Raw genomic sequence first — 19,077 nt, 5'->3', positions numbered from 1 at the left:
CAGACTCCAGTCCCCCAACACGGGCTCTGCAGGCCTCCTTCCTCCCTGCTTTCTCTGCTCAAAGTTTCCTCTCTTCCACTTCAAAAGAGGCTGGCACGAGTGAATGTCTTAGTCCTTCTCTCTAGTTTTGGAAGAAAAGGGCCCTCGGCCTATCCAAAGCCATCTCCTCTCCCTACTCACTTTCGGTTTTCCCTGTTTCTAGTAGCTTCATTTCCTTCTGCCTTCAAACATATCCAAAATCTCCCCTATCCTGGAAATGAAGGGGGAGCAGAGATGGGAAGCAAAAACACACAGGTTTTGCCTGTCCCTGAGTTTCCTTCTAGAGGTAGAAGAGCCAGACTTGGGTCTCTCAGGGTCTGGCCTCTCCTTCCACGACATCCATTCCTGCCTCCAAAACTCTGCCCGGTTAGCACTTCTACTGTTTCCACATATTCAAAGTATCTAAATTTAGGTTTATCACTTTACCTCATAACTCCCCAAGCCATCTCCTCCTTTCTTCTTCTTAAGATGGCCTTATTCTAGTGACAATTATCCACAGTAAATTCTGGGACATCCTTAATTCTCCCTATCCCTACAGATCCATCCAAATGCACATCAACTCTCACCAAGCCTTTTTGTCCATTATCTTGATCACATATGATTGATTCATTCTACCCCATTTATCATCCTAGTTCGTCCTTTGTGCTTTAAGTGTATGTTATTGCATTAGCCTCAGACAACCTCCCTCTCTCTAATACCTTTCTTCTCCACACTAACCCACCCACCGTGACCAGAATAATTCTCCTAAAGCAGTGTCTTCGCCGCGATACTGCAACCAAAACCTTATGCCTACGAGACAGTCTGACGTCCTGAGCCTGACCGTTAAGGTCCTCCAACACCTGGCACAACCATCCCTCCCCATAAATCTTTTTTTCTAACACCTCCTTGGACCACCTGAAGCACAACAGCAGTGAGTCCGTTCTGTGCCTTTGTTTATCCTGCAGACGTGACTTACATTCTTCCTAACGGGCAAGCACCAGAGACTGGCTGGACCAACCCCTGGAACTAGAAACAAGTGAGGCAGGGATGTAGATGTAGGTTCATTTGGATGGATTTGACGGTGTGAGCTTTTACATCTCTGGAAAATTTTTCTCATCAACAAGGTGTGAGACTCCAGGAGGGTTGTAAAAATCTGCCTAGGCTGTGTCCTTTAGGAACATAATCAAATCAGTTACATAAGATATGTGTAAACACATAAGTCAGTACAAAATGCGTGGGACGTCCTGTTGACTAATAGATATGGAGTTTCAGTTCTACAAGATGAAAAATTTCTAGAGATTGGTTGCACAATAATGTGAGTGTACTTAATGCTACTGAATTGTACACTCAAAACCGGTTAAGACGATAAATTTCGTTATGTGTAACTTATTACAATTAAAGTTAAAATAATTTTTTAAAAGGTTATGAAGCTTCCAAGGAGGCCGGTCATCCCAGACAATCAGAGGATGTGGTTAAGCCCAGAAGTATAGGTGGGACGGTGATAACAGCAGATAATGCTCCATCCTGAGCTCTTCATGTACATTAGCTTCATTAACCCTCTCTGAGCCCTACCAGGTAGATACGATTATTCTCTCCAGTCTGACTCTGGAATCCAGAAGAAAGGCAAGATTCTCTGGTTTAGCTTACTCTTAAAAAAAAAAAAAAAAAAAGTCAGACTGTGCCATAATATTTCCACCGAAAGTCCAAATCAAGAGAATGGAATAAATATAGGTTTCTGTAATCAATTTTATTCACACAGAGAAATGTTGTTTACATATTTAAATAGTGCCTGGAAAACTTCAACAAAGTAATGGGCATCTTACGAGTTTTTGATATCTTTTGAATTAATAAATATCAGAAATGTCCCCCAAAAAGTTTAGCAATGTGACAATAGAATTAAAAATATAACAGCTGTAGCTACCATCTACTGAATGCTTGCTTTCATCTGAAAAAAAAAATATGTATTTAAAAATATTTTTTAAAATAAAAGAGCTTATGAAGTGGTAACCTCTGCATGTCTGAGCCTGGCAACACTTCTTAGATGTCCTTCTTTCCTTCCTTCCAACACAAGCCAGCCTTGGCCATATAACTACCGTACCAGTCCTATCAATTGTAAAATAAAAAAGAAAATTTCAATTATATCCAAGTAGATGTTCAGAGCAGCAAAAACATACTCTTCAGGGTCCATGTCAGAATGATGATGGCGCCCTCCCACCATCAGCTGCACATCCATCACCAAGTACTTAAAGAAAAAAAGAAGAATTCACTATTTAAGTTGTACATTTCTATCAACTAAGTGTCCTAAACTATCTGGGAAAAAATATCTTAGCATCAATAAATATATTACAAAAAGTCGATTTGTCGTTATATATGTCATTCTTACAGCCTCAACCATTCACGATGCCCCCAAGTTTGTGTTCTGTTAGAGCAAGTGTTTTTTTGTTTTTTGTTTTGTTTTTTGTCTTCCTGAAGCTTGGCGGGACCAGATCTGTGAGCTTTCTTTGCCTTCCAAGTCCAGAAAACTTTGCACTGTTAATCATGATGTAGACCAGCTGGACAGACTGGACACAAAAGTAAACTACAAAATGCCCTGTGTTTGCAATTTCCCCACATGCTCTCACTGAATGAAGAATGAAAATAAAGATGGTTCCCCAATATTTAGACTCACACACAGCAATAATACTGAATTCTTAGAGCTTTGGTTGATAGTATTTTCAAACCCTAACATTGAGGATGGCTTTCTGATGATGTCAGTATTTTCAAAATAGAATGAGGAAAAGAGGAGATTAGTATATGATTAAATAACCCCTCAAATAATCGTTTTGGCTTAGCTGCAGTAAGTAAAATTATGAGTTCTTAAACCATCAAGAAAAAAAGTCAGCGAGGCCTCTCATCCTTGTGTTTGTAGCGAAGTGAGCAGAACTGGGCAATGTGAGTACATTAGAGCAGGGGTCCCAAACCCCAGGCCATGGAACAGTACTGGTCCAAGGCTTGTTAGGAACTGGGCCACACGGGAGGAGGTGAGTGGTGGGTGAGCGAGTGAAGCTTCATCTGTATTTGCAGCCGCTCCCCAGCACTAGCATCACCGCCTCAGCTCCACCTCAGATCATCAGACATTAGATTCTCATAGGGGCACCAGTCCCTGGTGCCAGAAAGGTTGGGGACCACTGCTAGAGGGAGGAAAAGCAAGCAAGCAGCTCCTCACTTCTTCTATCCAGACTCTAGACTAAGAGTTCAGTGCTCCGAGGCAGAGCCCCATCAGAAAGATCATAGATAAATTGCGGCTGGGGGTAAGGGGGTTACAGCTTCCTTAAAATAATCTATTTTAGAAAAATATTTCTTTCAGTGAAACCTATCCCAGGCAATCCAGGTATTGGCTCTCCCTTGGTTCTGATTCTCATCTGGGCTTTTAAAGAATGAGCAGGAAGGGAGGAAAGAAACAGGAGGAAAGGAATCGGGTAGCCTCACACCAGTCCATTACTGACACTGTGTCATGTAACATGGGAACAACCTAGTTGAGGCAGGTGAGTAACTGAGCCTCTGAGAAGGGGAGATCATGTGAGTGAGCAGAGTGGCAGAGAAGGCAGTCCAGAAGCCGAGGCTGGGAGATACCAAAGCAGGTGCCTCGCCTGGACCACCGAGTCCTTTCTCTCCATTTTCTCTTCCCCTTCCCTGATTCTAGCAATTTGGGGTAAAGTTTGTTACTTTTACCTATGATCCAGCAATCGTGCTCCTTGGTATTTACTCAAAGGAGTTGAAAACATGTTCACACAAAATCCTACACACAAATGTTTAGAGCAGCTTTACTCAAAACTGCCAAAACTTGGGAGCAACCAAGATGTCCTTCGGGAACTGTAGTACATCCAGAGCATGGAAAACCACTCAGCGCTAAAACAACATGTGCCATCAAGCCATGAATCTTAAGTGCATATTACTAAGTGAAAGAAGCCAACCTAAAAAGACTACATACTGTATGATTCCAACTATATGACATTCTGGAAAAGGTAAGACTTGAAGACAGTAAAAAGGTCAGTGATTGCCAGGGGTTGGGGATAGAAGAGGGATCAATAGGCAAAGAGTACAGAGGATTTTTAGAGCAGTGAAAATACTCCGTATGATACCATAATGCTGGAATATATCATTCATTATACATTTATCCAAACCCATAGAATGTACAACACCATGAGTGAACCTGAATGTAAACTATGGACTTTGGGTGATACTGACATGTCAATGTAGCTTCATCCATGTAATAAATGTACCCCTGTGGTAGGCGATGTTGAAAATAGGGGAGGCCACTCATGTGTGGGGCAGGGGTATACAGGAAATCTGTGTACCTTTCTCTAGATTTTGCTGCGAACTTAAAAAATTATCTTTATAAAAAGAGGAGGAGGAAGAGGCTGCCTGGAGGGCTTTCCAGTGAATTACTGATTCTTTGACTTCGAGCTTAGTACAGGGCTTAAGGGGTATGTCAATGCATATACCATATTCTTTGTCAAAGAGAGGGAGAAATGGACTTACAAGTGAGAAGACCACAGTTCCAAGTCCTGCATACATTAGATGCAACCACTGCATAAAGAAAGGAAACAACGGTATATTAAGAAGATTGGGAATAACGAAAGGGCTCACTTAAGCCGCTGCTGTTAGATAAGGACCTAATATTTCCTAGGAAAGTCAAATCCGTGGGGGGATTCATCTTTTTAGAATATAGTACGTTAACAGCATCGCCTCGATTCCATTCAGTAAGCAAATGAAGACTAGCCTTGCATGTGCCAAAGAAGGTTCATCAAATAAATGCTCATGCATGCATCTTGTGCATGAAGGAAAGAAGGACATCTTGTGTCCACTGGCAGCCGGACCACAAGGCCAGATCCCATGCGTCTACTTCTCCACCCCTCTGGCCTCAGTCCATGATAGGGCAGAATGTACTAGATATGTTTCACTTTTTGCCCCATCCACATAGCCCTTCTAGAGAATCTGCCCTATCCTCAGTTCTCAGAACAGGTGCCCTGGGAACATGGCGACCCTCACACACCACGCTAGAGGTGACCAAGGAGAGCTGAAAGACATTCACTCCAACAGCAGTGAAATTCGTCACTGACCAGGAAGCTCGTATGTGACTGGGATCAAACAGATGTGCCAGGCCAGTCAGAAATCAATTCTCAGGACAGAGGGATCCAAGCGCAAAGGCTGCTGTATCATTAGCCAGTGCGAGAGCTATTACTGTACAAGCAGAGGTGGCCGATCGACTCAGCCCGAGAGAGGAATTTCCATTCTCATGATTCCTGGCTCTTCTCCACACCTAGGAGCTCCATGACCTTCTCTGGGTCTTTGCCTCGAGCTAGTCTGAGCAGAATCTGTTCCTTGCAACCAAAACAGCCCTTATCAGAATTTGAGACTGGTCTAAATGCTAAAGGGTTTGGCTCTGTATGGAGAGAGGAAAAGGAAGTGGTCTATAACAACTGAGAGAAACAATGGCATTCACTCTTCAGGGTGAAAAAGCTGGTCTTAGAGGGACGGACGGAGCAGTCTGCTAAGAAGGGAAGGGTCTTGGTAAAGGACGGAACCAAGAGTCAGTGGCACAGTGTGGGAAGCACAGTGTTTCCACACTGAGCTAATGGTAAGAAAACACCCGATTGCTTGAGTCTGAAGAATTCAAAATTGCCAAAGTCAAACAAGCATACTTAGGACGGGTTCTGTCAAAGTCTTCCACTTAAACGCATGTGTAAGATTATATTTGGTAGACATGTATAAAGGAAATTTAGAATGGGAACTGGGGCTCTTCTATCTAGGAGGAAGCAGTTTCTGTCTGCACGTATTGCAAAGACCCACGGAACCCACCTAATAAATATTTGTATTATTACTACCAATATCTGTGCTACCATCGACAATAATAAATGGAGCGCTGTGGCTCGTTAAGGCATATCTTTGAGATAGCTTTGGATCTAGCTCTAAAATGCAGATGCTACCTCCCAAGCCATAAGCCTACATGGTCACTCATAAAGATAAACCAATTCAGACAGAACTGTTGGTTATATGTCTGAAGATCATGTAGTAAGTCCACTTGTTGCCAAAGAAGTTCTTTGATTCAGCAACTGGACCAAGTTGGCCTTGGGGCATTAGTCAAATAGCCACAGGCCCCAGGCCAGTCCTCAGTGGACCAGGCCTCCAGTCGGATCTCTACACAAGGGCCACTGGCAGCCGGACCACAAGGCCAGATCCCATGTGTCTACTTCTCCACCCCTCCGGCCTCAGTCCATGATGACACAATATGGTGGAAAGAGTGTGGGCACCAGGGCCACACAGATCTGCCTTTGATCCCATTTGCTATTGGTGTGAACTCAGATGAATTATTTAATTTCTTGAGCCTGTTTTCTTTATCTAGAAAATACATGAGATAGGTACTTTTCAGGAATGTTGTGAGAATTAAATTTTATGCCTACATGAAAAACACATGGGCCTATGTCTGGTATTTAGTAAGAAGTCAATGAATGTATGTAAGTAAAAACAAAAAAAAACAAAAAAACAAAAACAAAAACAAAAAAAAACTGGAATTGAAAATAAGGAGCCTCCTCTAAGCTGCTGTTGGAAAAGTCCCAACAAGCCCAGCTCCCCTCTTCCATCACTTTAAACAAGCAGCACCTGCATATAAAAGAAGGCACCTGACCCTGTGGGTGGCTTCGCCGCAAGATCCTCTCAGAGAACAGCTGTAGGCCCCAGCTCCATCTTCATGCCCCAGGCCTACTATCCACGCCACCCCACCCCACAACCACACCACAGCAGGGGGCCACGCGGAGGGGCCTCTCAGACCTCCAGCTACCCGGAGGGAGTGTAACTGACCAAGGGCCCCCGTGGCTGTGCCTGCAACGCGCTCCCGGACCACCTCACCCTTCTCGGGCGTTGGCGGGAGCAGAGGACCCTTTCTAGGGAACACAGGACTACTACACCGTGACGGTCAACTTTAGCTCAAGGATCCCCTGAGACAGCACCAGGTCTAGAATATTCCTGCCCGATGTCCTTCCCTCTCCGTCACGTGGGGTCACATTTGCCCTCATGGTCGGACAGCTCTTCCAGCCTTTGTCGGCTCCCCCCGCCCCTTTGCTCTCACAGACATTTCTCCTTATGAAAGTCCTCCCGTTTTTCACCCATCTCAGTGTCTGCTTCGCAGAGGATTCAGGCTAACGCAACCAGCACGTCATTCTAGATTTCTGACAATTCTCTGAGGTTTCCCAAGGAGATCCCACTTACATACGATCGTATGAAGAGTAAGAGGATTCCGTAGATAATAAGTACGAAGAGTAAAACGAATAGAATTCCATTTAGCAAGGTGAAATCCCACTGAAGAAACACAAACAACACAAAAACAATTCAATGATCACCTATAAGGAATTTCAGGATGTTTAGAGATGCATCTTATACTCCACAGACAGAAACTGGCCCATATGCCAATAATTTACCCTGCTCAGTTCCAAGAACCATGGAACTCCATTAGCCCTACCCCCTGAAAATGCTACATAAAAGGTGTCATAGTGACTGGGACTTGCTTCAGGAGGGGAAGAGGGTAGGAGTATGAATGAAGTAACAGGAGCATGAGTTGATAATTTTTAAAACTTGGTAATGGGTACATGGAGGTTCATTATGTTATTCTATGTTTGTATTTAAATGAAATTTCCCATGTTAAAAAAGCTACATTAAATAAGTTGTATGTAAATGCGTATGTAAGTATGATCATAATTCTTTATATTTTTTAAAACATGTGCATAGAATACATTAATGAAATAGACCAAGATGTTAACTGGGTACCTTTTTCACATTTGTATGCATGTATTTTAATAACAAATATATACTAAGCTTTTGAAAATTACTGTTAGTTATTCTTTTGTAATTTTGAAGTTAATATGCTTTTTGGTTTTGCCTTTATAAATCAGTGACCAAATCAGCTTGGGGGAGATTAAGATTTATTAAAGAAAGGGGACTATTCATCTTTAGGCCTGGAAAATTTTGGATTGTGCAGCAAAAGAAGACCTTTGGATCCAAGATATTTTCTTGCAAGAGCATTTTCCTAATTCCTTTATTTCCCTCTTCACTCCCTACACTTAACACACCAAAAGACTAACTGAAGTCCTACATCACCTAGTGTGGTTCTCAGACCAGCAGCATCAGCACCACCTGGGAAATACAAACTGTTGGGCCCCACAGGCCACACAAAGCCGCAAGTCCAGGGGTACAGCCCAGCAGTCTGGTTTAACAAGCTTTCCAGGTGATTCTGGTCTTGCTAAAAGTTTGTCCCCAGCTGTGCTTTGAGTACACGTGGCTACTGAGCATTGAAATGTGGCTAGTCCAAATTGAGATGTGCTATCAATATAAAGTACTCACTGGATTTGAAATTTATTTTGAAAAAAAGAATGTAAACTATCTCATTGACATTTTTGTTATATTGACTATTCGTTGAAATGATAATACTTTGCATGTATTGGATTAAGTAAAATATGTTATTAAAAATAATTTCACCTGTTTCTTTTTTCTTCTTAAATGTGGTTACTAGGAAAGCCAGAAGATGAGGAGGCCAGGAGGCAGGTGAGTCCCACGGGACAGCAGAGAACAGGAGGAGGAGGGAGGAGAACGGGTCAGGAGGGGCAGAGGACCCTGTGCGCACACTCCCTTATGACAGAAATCTGTTGCAATAACACTTACTTTTGTTTGAAGAGCAAATAAAGTGAGTGATAATGTCACCAGAGCCGTTGCTGCTGTTGCCCATAACACCTCCTCGGCTTTATAGAAACTAAAAACAGAGACTGTGATTATTGTTCACATACATTCGAAGAAAAGAACACTCACAAAAAGAAAACGTGTATCAGAGACTTACACTGTTATGGCTCCCAGTAGCAGACCTTGAAGAATTGTCTAAAAACAAAATTCACAATAAATCAGAAGCCTGATGATTTCTGAGGCCCAGAATCTGAAGGAGATGATTTGAAGTGTGTGTGTTTTGGTAGAGTCTAGGAGGTAGGTGAGAATATACACAACTCTAGCACACAAGCTATAGGGCAATTAATTATTAAAAAATAGTAGATTTTTATATTCTCTCTTAATATTCTCCCTAAGACTGACAAGAGAAAGCTCTTTTATTAGTAAAAATTTCTTAGGACACAATAGTAACTTTCAACATATCAAGTGGATTAAATATGTGTTGATTGGGAATGTGGAAATCAATGTAAAAAGTTAATCAAATGAGGCCATCCACACAGAATCATAACATTTTATCAGAGCAGGACATGCTATTTCTACTATTGCTTCACCAGCAGTTTCAGTATTGACCTTTCCCATGGTGCTTAAGTGAGAATAAAATAGTTCTTCAAATCTCCCAGATGGGACGAGGATTGAGACTGTCCCAGAACCAGGAGGGGGCTGGAGGGCATTTATTTGCAGAGTGTGAGCTTCACCTGTAGGTGCTGATCCGGGCTCGGAAAAGGGCTTTATTGGGGCTGCAGTGTTTCCGTGGGCCAAATGGAGCTAGATATGGGGCAGCGTGGAGAGTGGCAACTGCCGAGAGCCAGCAGGCAGTCACCCCGAAGGGTGAGATCAAGAAAGGCAACGAGGATGTGCCCAGGCCAGCAGTCAGGCCCCAGGACAGCGGTCAGGACACGTGAGAACTGCAGTGAGCGGTGGCTGCAGGGCCTAGGGACCTTCTCCAGCTGCTAGGATGTCAGAGGCGAATCTGGAGACTCTGCTGACAGGCAAGAGCCAGAAAAGAATCTACCAGTCTCAAGGAATAAAAATGAGGACACATCCTAACCGCAGTGCTAGGACTGCTACAGGGGCTTTGAACTTCTCCAGCTGGCCAACGACATACAGTTGGAGATTGGAAAAGAACTCGGGTCCCGAGAGTCTTGGACTGCCTCTCAATTTACCAAACGCCGTAAGTTTCTGATTCTCTACTTTGTTACACATGCCAAGTAAGCTGTCTTTATATCCATTATAGGATTTTTAAAAAGTGTATCTATTCCCCATACACATGATATTTTAATAATGTTCTTGCTTCCGACCTTCCTCTCAAGATTTTCTTCTTCTACTTGCTCAGTTGCTTCACATTTCTCCATCTTTAGCAGCACATGAAAGAAGTGTGTATGTGTGTGCGTGTGTGTGCATGTGTGTGTGTGTGTGTGTGTGTAACTGACAGACAGAATGAAGGGAGGAGGATGGAAAGGAGAGGGAGAAGGAATGATTTCAAACAGGAAGCCACCCTTCAGTTTTTCGAAGAGTGAGAGTGAGTAACAAGAGGCCTTAGCAGTCGAATCTGCCTAACGGCTTCAAGAGCTCAGAACTTGAGCTCCAGGTGCCAAAATTCTATGGGACAAAAGCTGTCTTCAGTGCATGTTTTCCATTTTCCCTCAACTCCTTTTCCGAAATGGTTTTCTCCATATGTTTTCTAATGTAAAGTCTAGAAAATATAACTAATTCTTTGCCCCTTGATAATATTTCTTCTCTTGAGCTGTTATCTGCTTTTAGACAAACAGCAAAATCTGAAATGAAAGCTTCATTTGAGACCAACAACTTTGATCTCTTCTTGTAATATGCATTAAAACCATTGAAATTTTTAGAATAAAAAAATTCAAAAATTCCTGGAAAAATCCCCCCACCCCCACCCCCAGCCCCACCAGCTTTGCTCCAGGAGTCCCAGTATCTTTCTATGTTTGCTTTTAGCCCTATCCCTTCCCGAGTGTGGTCTGAGCCAGAAGTGGGAGACCCTACTTGCTCACCTGGTCAATGAGCAGGGTCCCCACGCCAGCTAAGAAAGGCCCCTCAATGCTCTGGCAGCTGAAAAAATGCCAAAATGTGGGCATCAGAGAGCCAGTCTCCTCCGGCCTCAGGAGGAAACTATTCTCCCTGACATAGAAATCACACTGGACACTGCGGTGGTGTGGATGCCATGAATCCTTGCTCGCTTTGGCCACCAGGAGGCGCAGATCCAAATCCAGGCTCATCCCTCTCAAGTAAATGCACAGGACTATGCGTTTTGTGCACTAATCTAACAACTGGCTTTCATTTCATTTTATTTTTTCTTGCATCATATTTCCTCGCCAATTCATCTTATATTGTGGGTATAAGCTATTTCAAGTCTGATATGAAACCAGATAATAAATAAATCAATAAATCATCATATTAGGAGGGTGGTCAACAGTGCTCGGGAGGAAATGCAAACTCTCCCAGAAAGAATCATTTGCAGACACACTGACTCACGCTGAGACTGTTATGGATTTTTCCAAAAGGAGCAAACACTTACTATCAGCGAGTTTCGGGGAGACCACTACTTGCAAGGGGGCAAGAGGTTTGGCCAGACGGGGAAGTGGAAAGAAGAGGAAGGGAACGGGGGAGTGATGCTTCGATGCTGCTGAGTCCGTGAGGAGGGGCCCTGAGACCTTCCAGGGAGCTACCCTCTGGGTCGGGATATGGGGTAAGTGGTAGAAATTCAGATTGTATTCAAGTTTTTAAAATCTAAGAGCTCCAGGTACCTGCTGAGAGTTGGTGAGATCCTAGAGTCCCCTTGGGCAGCACAGAAAGGAACTGGCTGCAAGAAAGGAAGCCACACAGGTTTCTGTGGCCCAGAGCCGCACGGATCCACAGAGAAAGGGTGGATGTGGTGAGGCCTTGTGAGTGGAAGCTCCACAAGGAGGCGTTGATGTACCAGGAACCGGGCCATGGATAACCGAGAAGAGCCAAAGACCAGAAGTCCCCCCCAATCCCCAACTACCCAGCACCGGAAAAGCCCTCCTGGACTGAAATGCAAGGTGGGGAAATAAAGAGAAGCAGAACTGAGATGGTTTCTCCTCCCAGTGAAACTTGAAATAGAAATAAAATAAATCTTACAAAAATAAAGTTTTGAATTTGTGAACTAAATGTGGAATCCACTCCATAACAAAATGTTGTTGTGTCTGACACCGTCCAGCAATAGTTGGGCTAAGGGTTATGAAATGTAACCCAGATGTGGGAGTGAGTTCCCCGTGCTGCCTCTCAGAGGCAAGTTTGCCTGCACAAAGCAGTAGCCCAGGGTCCCCAAATTCTCCAGCTACTAAAAGGGTGTGGATACTATCTCCTAAGTAAGTTTATGACTTTGTTACAATCAGAATTCAGCCAAGAGACTGTAATTTCACAAACGATTTCCATCTGTATTATTCCACAGGAAGATTTTCTACAATAAAAGAAACGAATTTAATAATGTGACAAAAAATATATTTCAAAGGTGAGCTACAATGGGTGCTAACAAGGTTTACTTACAAATATTCCCAGGAGAATGTAATTTGCAGGCACCTGACGCCGGAGTTTCCCACAGCAAGCAAGTACAATAAGTAGAATGAAAAATACTGGGCTGAGGATAATTTAAAATCATGTGTTATTTGTTTCTAATGATTCTATCATCTGATATAAGTAGATAGAGACATAGATCTCGTTATATGATATTATCTAATAGTAAGTATTATAAAGTAAACAAAAATGTGAATTATCACCTTTACCTCTTTTTTTAGCTTCTAAAACTAACTTTTCTCATTGCCATCCACAGACAGCCTGTCGGTTCTTTTTTATTTTTATTTTTATTTTGAAATAATTACAGATTCACAGGAAGTTGCAAAAGGACAGAGAAGTACACTGTACCCTTTAATCGGTTTCCCCCAATGGTTATATCTTTCACATTTATAGTATGATACCAAAACCAATAATTTAATATTATTACCACAGTGTATATATATATAAAGCAATATCATAGGATTATGACAGAAATCTATAGATAGATCCATGTAACCAGCATCACAATCAAAATTTGGAACTATCCCATCATTAAAACTTCAACAAAGATTGTCCTCCTGCCATCCTTTTATGGTCACATGCACACGTGTGCGCGCGCACACACACACACACACACACAACTCCTGGCAACCACTAATTTGCTTGTTTTCATCTCTATAATTTCGTCATTTCAAGAATGTTATATCTTTACCTAATTTTTAATGAACCTTGATCAATAGCTAGTAGAACCACTTTTTATTAAATCTAATAATACTTACAATATTGCATAAGTGAACCAAGCATTCGCGAGCACCCACGCTTTTAAATCCATCCTAGTTTTTTAAAAAAAATAATAGTTTTAAACAATAAGGAGTTAAATTTGCTAATATTTAAGTAAAAGTAAAACAATCTCATGAGAAGGGGAAACTCTAAATGACTGACAATGACAGAGAATGAAACAATGAAACATACAACTGTATCTTTGTTCTTAAAATAGATTCATAAAAAGATGTAGTCATAAATTATAAGTCAAATTTGGATAAATGCAAATGTCCTAGTGAAGTTTTTATTTTAAAAAATACTGAGAATGACGTGTTTAAAGCAAAAGAAATCAACTTCTCATATATTTGTGTATAAATATTTTCATAGGATGGTTTTAACCAGTGATGGATCAGATAGTCCCTGGAATAATTTCTACATTTAACAGGATTCCAGCCTCGAAGACCTCCATAATTTCACCTTTTTTCCTTTATTCAGTTTTATTTGTGGAAGTAGTTCAAGGGAAATAAAAAAGAAAAGTGCCCAAAATAAGAATAAGAAAAATTTTTCTTGGCTTATGAAGTTTAAATAAAACTTTAGAAACCCACCAACACCTTGGTCTAGGAGTTGCCTCAGAAAATCAAAACTATAGAAACAGTGTATCCTATGAATGATTAAGAAAAAATAATTTTTTAATGATCAGAATTAAATCAAGCTGATTCAATAAGAATTAATGTGCACTACTTAATATTTAATTTCCATCTGTAATAAAGACCTACCAGAAAAGAAACAGGCTGATAATTGCCCCAGTGACCACCAGCTGAGCTGACAGGAGCAGGAACACTTTTACAATGAAAGCTGAGGAGACAGAAACATTATTTTTGTGACACAATGTTCAAAAGTAAAAATACAAGTATAATTACCTATTTTTGACACTTAACAAAAGAAATTTTTCCTCTGATTTTTTGAGGACTGGAAAGAGGGTGCTAGTTTAGAGTTAGCCCATTAAATAACAACAGAAATAGAACTTGTAGGAAATAGTCTGAATTGTTCAAGATTTTTTTTTTTTTGAGATCTGAGGGTTTATTCATGGAAGTCGCCCAATTGTAAAGATGAATTCAGGGATTTAATTCCTTATGATGCACACCCTTAAGCCCAAAAGTGATATGCAAGTCGTGGAATGTCACAGGCCCATCATTAGGGATCCAGCCACACCTGTGCACAGAATGGAGCAGACCGAAGCCTCAGGGACAGCTGGTAGAGAGGGCGTTTACCCCCTTGGGTGTGGAGGGAGTTAGCAGAGCTTTTCTACTGGTTTTCTCTCCGGCCCACGTGCCATTAGCCACTCACTTCCCTCCTACTTATGCAGAGACTAGATAAGCTGACGAATTATTAGTAAGAGCAAGGAGTTCCCAGTGAATAGCATGCCAAGGCAGAGTGCAGAGTATGCTGGAGCCTCTTTTTGCTTACTTCCTACTGCAAAGGTTTTCCTGGGCCCTCTGAATACGGTGCTGGTAATGACAGTTACTGTTTTGTGGCTTTATGACAATTTTAAAAGAAAAAAATGAAACGGTGCTGCATAAGATTGATGTATAGAATCATAACTGTGTCCTGGGTGGTTTCTGTGCATAGAAAGTGTGCCAACAGAGAAATGGGACTGATCTATGTTAATGAAAACATAAAAACATATATACCCAGATGTGTGCTGCCTACATTAAAATACTCATTTAGTTAACATTAATTTCACATCTACTATGTATAGGGACTGTGAGAGAATAAGTATTAAATGTGGCCCAGCCTCATAAGACTAGACATGAGCGTCAATGGAATAAAATTGAAAGTCCAGAAATAATCTCTTATGGTCAATTGATTTTTTAACAAATTAGCTAGAACAATTCAATGGAGAAAGAGTAGTCTTTTCAACAAATGTCGCTGGGACAACTGGACATGCACATACAAAAGAATGAATCTGGACCCCTTCCTCATGTCATACATACACAAAAATTAATTAGTTAAAAATGGAACATAGATATAAACATAAATAAAACTCTTGGAAGGACGCACAGGTATAAATCATTGTGAGCATGAATCAAGCAATGATTTTTTTTTTTAAAGTATGGCACCTAAAACACCAGCAAAGAAAGAAATAAAAAGATAAATTGGATTTCATCAACAGCAAAAGCTTTATGCTTTAAATGATATCATCAAGAAAATAAAACAAAGCTCTAAACCTGGAAAAAAAATTTGCAAATCATGTATCTGATAAGGACTTGTATCTAGAAGATATGAAGAATTCTTACAATTCAATAACAAGAAGACAAATACCAATTAAAAATGGGCAAAGCTTGGGTAGTTGGTGCCTGCCACACTGATGCTGACACTGGGCTTGGCCACATGGTATGAGTTGCCCAATGAGAAGTTAGCATGTGGGATTCAACAGAGATTTGATAAATGGCTTGCACATCGGGGCTTGTCCACCTGGTATACTTCTTGGGATCTAGCTGCCATGTGAAGAGAAGCTCAAGTCACAAGATGAGATCTAAAAACCAACACCAACTGCCAGCCATGCCAAGGAGTCGTAATAGCCGTTGCAGTGTCAGCCACCATCTCATTAAAACTGCATACAAGCATCTAATCAGGACTAGCACAAGAACTGCCCAACTGAGCCCAGTCAACCCACAAAATCATGAGAGCTTATATAATGATTGGTGGTTGTTTTTTTTTTAAAGCGGGCAAGGGGTTCGAATAGACATTTCTTCAAAGAGATAGGCAAATAGCCAAAAAGCATCTGAAAGGATGCTCAGCATCATTAGTCATTAAGGAAATGCAAATCAAAACTACAGTGAGATATCACTTCACACACACACTATAATGGCTACAATAAAAAAGACAGGCAATAACAAGTCTTGATGAGGATGTGGAGAAACTGAAACCCTCCTTCATTGCTGATTGGAATGTAAAATTGTGCAGCCACTTTGGAAAAATTTGGCAGTTCCTCAAAACATTAAACATAAAGTTACCATGCAGCTCAGCAATTTCTAGGTACTTACGAAAGAGAAATGAAGACATATGTCCATACAAAAACTCATATATGAATGTTGATCACAGCATTATTCATAATAACAAAATAATGGAAACAACCCAAACGTCTGTCAACTGAGGAACAAATAAACAAAATGCTTTCTATCCAGGCAATGGAATATTATACAGCCACAAAGAGGAATGAAGTACTGACACGTGCTACAATGTGGGCGAACCTTGAAAACATTATGCTGGTGAAAGAAGACAATCACAAAAGACCACATATTATATGATTCCATTTATATGAAATATCTAGAATATGCAAATCCATAGAGACAAACAGTAGATTAGTGGTTGGCAGAGACAGGGAAGAGGAAGGAATGGGGAGTGACTCCTAATGAGTATGGGTTTCTCTCTGTGGCAATGTTTGTACAACTGTGTAAATATACTAAAAACCATCGAACTGTATACTTAAAAGGGGTGAATTTTATGATATCTGAATTATATCTCTATAAAGCTATTTTTAAAAAATAAAGTCCCCTAGCCCCATAACTCTTAATCTATTACTTGCTATACTTGTGTTTCCATAACACTTTCCTCTTTTCATATACTACATAATTTTTAACTGCAGGGGAGGCAGATACAAACAACAAACTCTAACAGTGGTGAGGAGGCTTTACATGTTTTAATTACAGCCTCTTCAGCCTCAGTTCCTTATCTGTGAAATGGCATTACAATGGCTTCATTTACAGAGTTGTTGTAGGGACTAAATGTAGCAATGCTCCCCTTGTGCTATACCCAGTGATAAAAGATTGGCACCTGTAGCAGAGGTGGCTAGTTGTGTAGTGACTTCCATTCTCCTTGACTTCCTCACTATCCAACCCAGATCTTGTTAAAAGGTGGCAATAGAACTAACTGAAAAACTACAGATGGGGGTGGCCATGTGGTCCAGGTAGGGTCAATGACATGTAATTGGAAACTCTTGGGTGTGGTTTCTGGGAAAGCCTCTGAAAAGAGGTCAGATCTGGAGGATTCTCAGGATATCTATCCATGAATGGTGCCCCCTGGTTTTGTCAGGGCAGCACACTAGACTTGACCTTTTCCTATCTGGAAGGCTAGAGCTCCAGAAGGCACTTTTCTAGCCACAAGATGGAAGATGAGGGCCACAGTGAGACAGCAATGGGATTCAAAGCTCATAGTCCACCTTCAAGTTGTCTAAGCCCTAAAAAGGCCTAATCGTGGCAGAGTGGTCATGGGAACCTGTAGTATTGCCTTGAATTGCCTACCTTCGAACTTCATATTTCATGAAAGAAAAAAGTTTATTTATTTAAGGCACAGTTTTTTAGGTTTCTGTTATTCACAGCTGAATGTATTTCCTATACTGAATTAATATCTAGGGCATTGAATTAATATTCTTTAAAACCTAAGTCGATATTATGGAATTACAATATATGTAGGTAAAAACATTCTACAATCAATGACTAATTCATATTTCCTAAGAAAACCACAAGTTTTTCACTATCATGTGTTTATTATGAACTTCTGAATGCCCTGGACAACTTGGGGGCCATCTATTAAAGCAGCACTTGGGGGCCATCTATTAAAGCAGCACTTTACCATGTTTCATGGTAAAGCATGACTGGGAAAAATTAAAAGTGAATTCAATCTTTCTGACAATCTACTCTGTGGAAACATTTTAAGAGAATATTTGCTTTTCTCTCCCAAAAAGGTAATTTCTTTATTCTCACCTCTGCGAACAGATGCTTCTGAGAATGGGTTGACTAAAGTACTGCTGTCATTGGGAGTGGTCTCATCTGAAATTTGTACCACAAAGGTATCCTCTTGCTTACTAGCCTTTGAATGTGGTTCCCCATGAGTTTGCTGTTGCCCAAATGAAGGTGAAGTATTGTAGGACCTTTTAGATTTGGTCTGGACGTTATCATCTGCTGCCTTCCGGATCAGATGTTGATGATCTCCAGCACTAAGGTCTATTGGTTCACTGACCCCCAAGTCCATTTTCCTGGAGGGGGAAAATTGTTATTCAGGTCCTTATGATCATACCACTACAAATGTAGCAACCTCATAACATTTCAATGATTTTTCCTTAATTTTAATTCCCTTGGCACAGTAGTCACCGAGTCAGTGGTTAATAAATATTTGTCTAATGAATGATGAACAAATATTTTTAAGATGAGGCCTATAGAGTAAAATTGCTTGCATTCTATTATGAAATTAATATGTTTATAAATTCATTCAGCAAGGAATTATGTGCCAAGTATGGAGCTGCCCTCACCACCTCCCCTCTCAGAAAGCTTACATTTTGGAAGAGAAGATAACTAAACAAATAATAATATAATCAGGGCCAGGAACAATGGAGGATGATACATGAGCCCCTAAGAAAGTCTGAAGGAAGATGCAAGGTGTAGAAGAGGTTACCAAAAGCTTCCAAGCTTCCAGAAAAAGTGGGATTTAAGCCAAGGCTGCAAAATTAGTACGAGTTAGTCAGGTGAAGAGATGGGGAAAGGTTTTTTTTCGGTATTTAAAAATGTAACTCTAAAGTTCATCAGAAAGAATAAATGTGTGAAAGTAATCAAGAAAAAAATTGAAAGAGAAGGATTATGCTATATCATTAGAAGTGTGGTGCTAGCATGGTAATAGACGAATGGATCAATGGGATGGAAGAGATTCAAGAAACAGACTTGTGTATATATGAGAATTTAATATTTGATAAAAATGGTACTTTAAATTATTGTCCCATGGTGTGGGAACAATTAGCTATGATGGGAAAACAAAATTTAATAGCTATTTTTACATCTTTTACAAAAATGCAATCCAGATGAATTAAAGATATTATCAGAAATAATAATAGCCATAGATATTCTACAAGAAAGTATCAATGAAGTATCAATGAAAGTATCAATGTAAGCCTTTGTAAGAATGATATAAAAGAAATGCTTGACAGACTTGGGGCACAGGAACACTTTAAATATTATTATA

The 19,077-nt window shown here is 40.7% G+C and overlaps 1 protein-coding gene across 1 annotated transcript; it reads right to left on the bottom strand.

Moving 5' to 3' along the window:
- Positions 1-2,078: 2,078 nt before the first annotated feature.
- Positions 2,079-18,139, bottom strand: LOC120615114 (protein lifeguard 2-like). Its single transcript, XM_039878289.1, is given in 10 exon segments — positions 2,079-2,260; positions 4,540-4,587; positions 7,267-7,356; positions 8,713-8,800; positions 8,885-8,922; positions 12,295-12,385; positions 13,080-13,133; positions 13,839-13,917; positions 17,829-18,102; positions 18,104-18,139. Coding segments are annotated over 10 exon segments (951 nt in total). The 3' UTR covers positions 2,079-2,107.
- Between the last annotated feature and the right edge of the window lie 938 nt (positions 18,140-19,077).

Source organism: Pteropus medius, unplaced genomic scaffold (genome assembly GCF_902729225.1).
Source record: "Pteropus medius unplaced genomic scaffold, Ma_sr-lr_union100, whole genome shotgun sequence".
NCBI classification, from domain to species: Eukaryota; Metazoa; Chordata; class Mammalia; order Chiroptera; family Pteropodidae; genus Pteropus; species Pteropus medius.
Note: the sequence above shows the minus strand (reverse complement) of the source record. Positions and strands in the feature narration are given on the sequence as shown.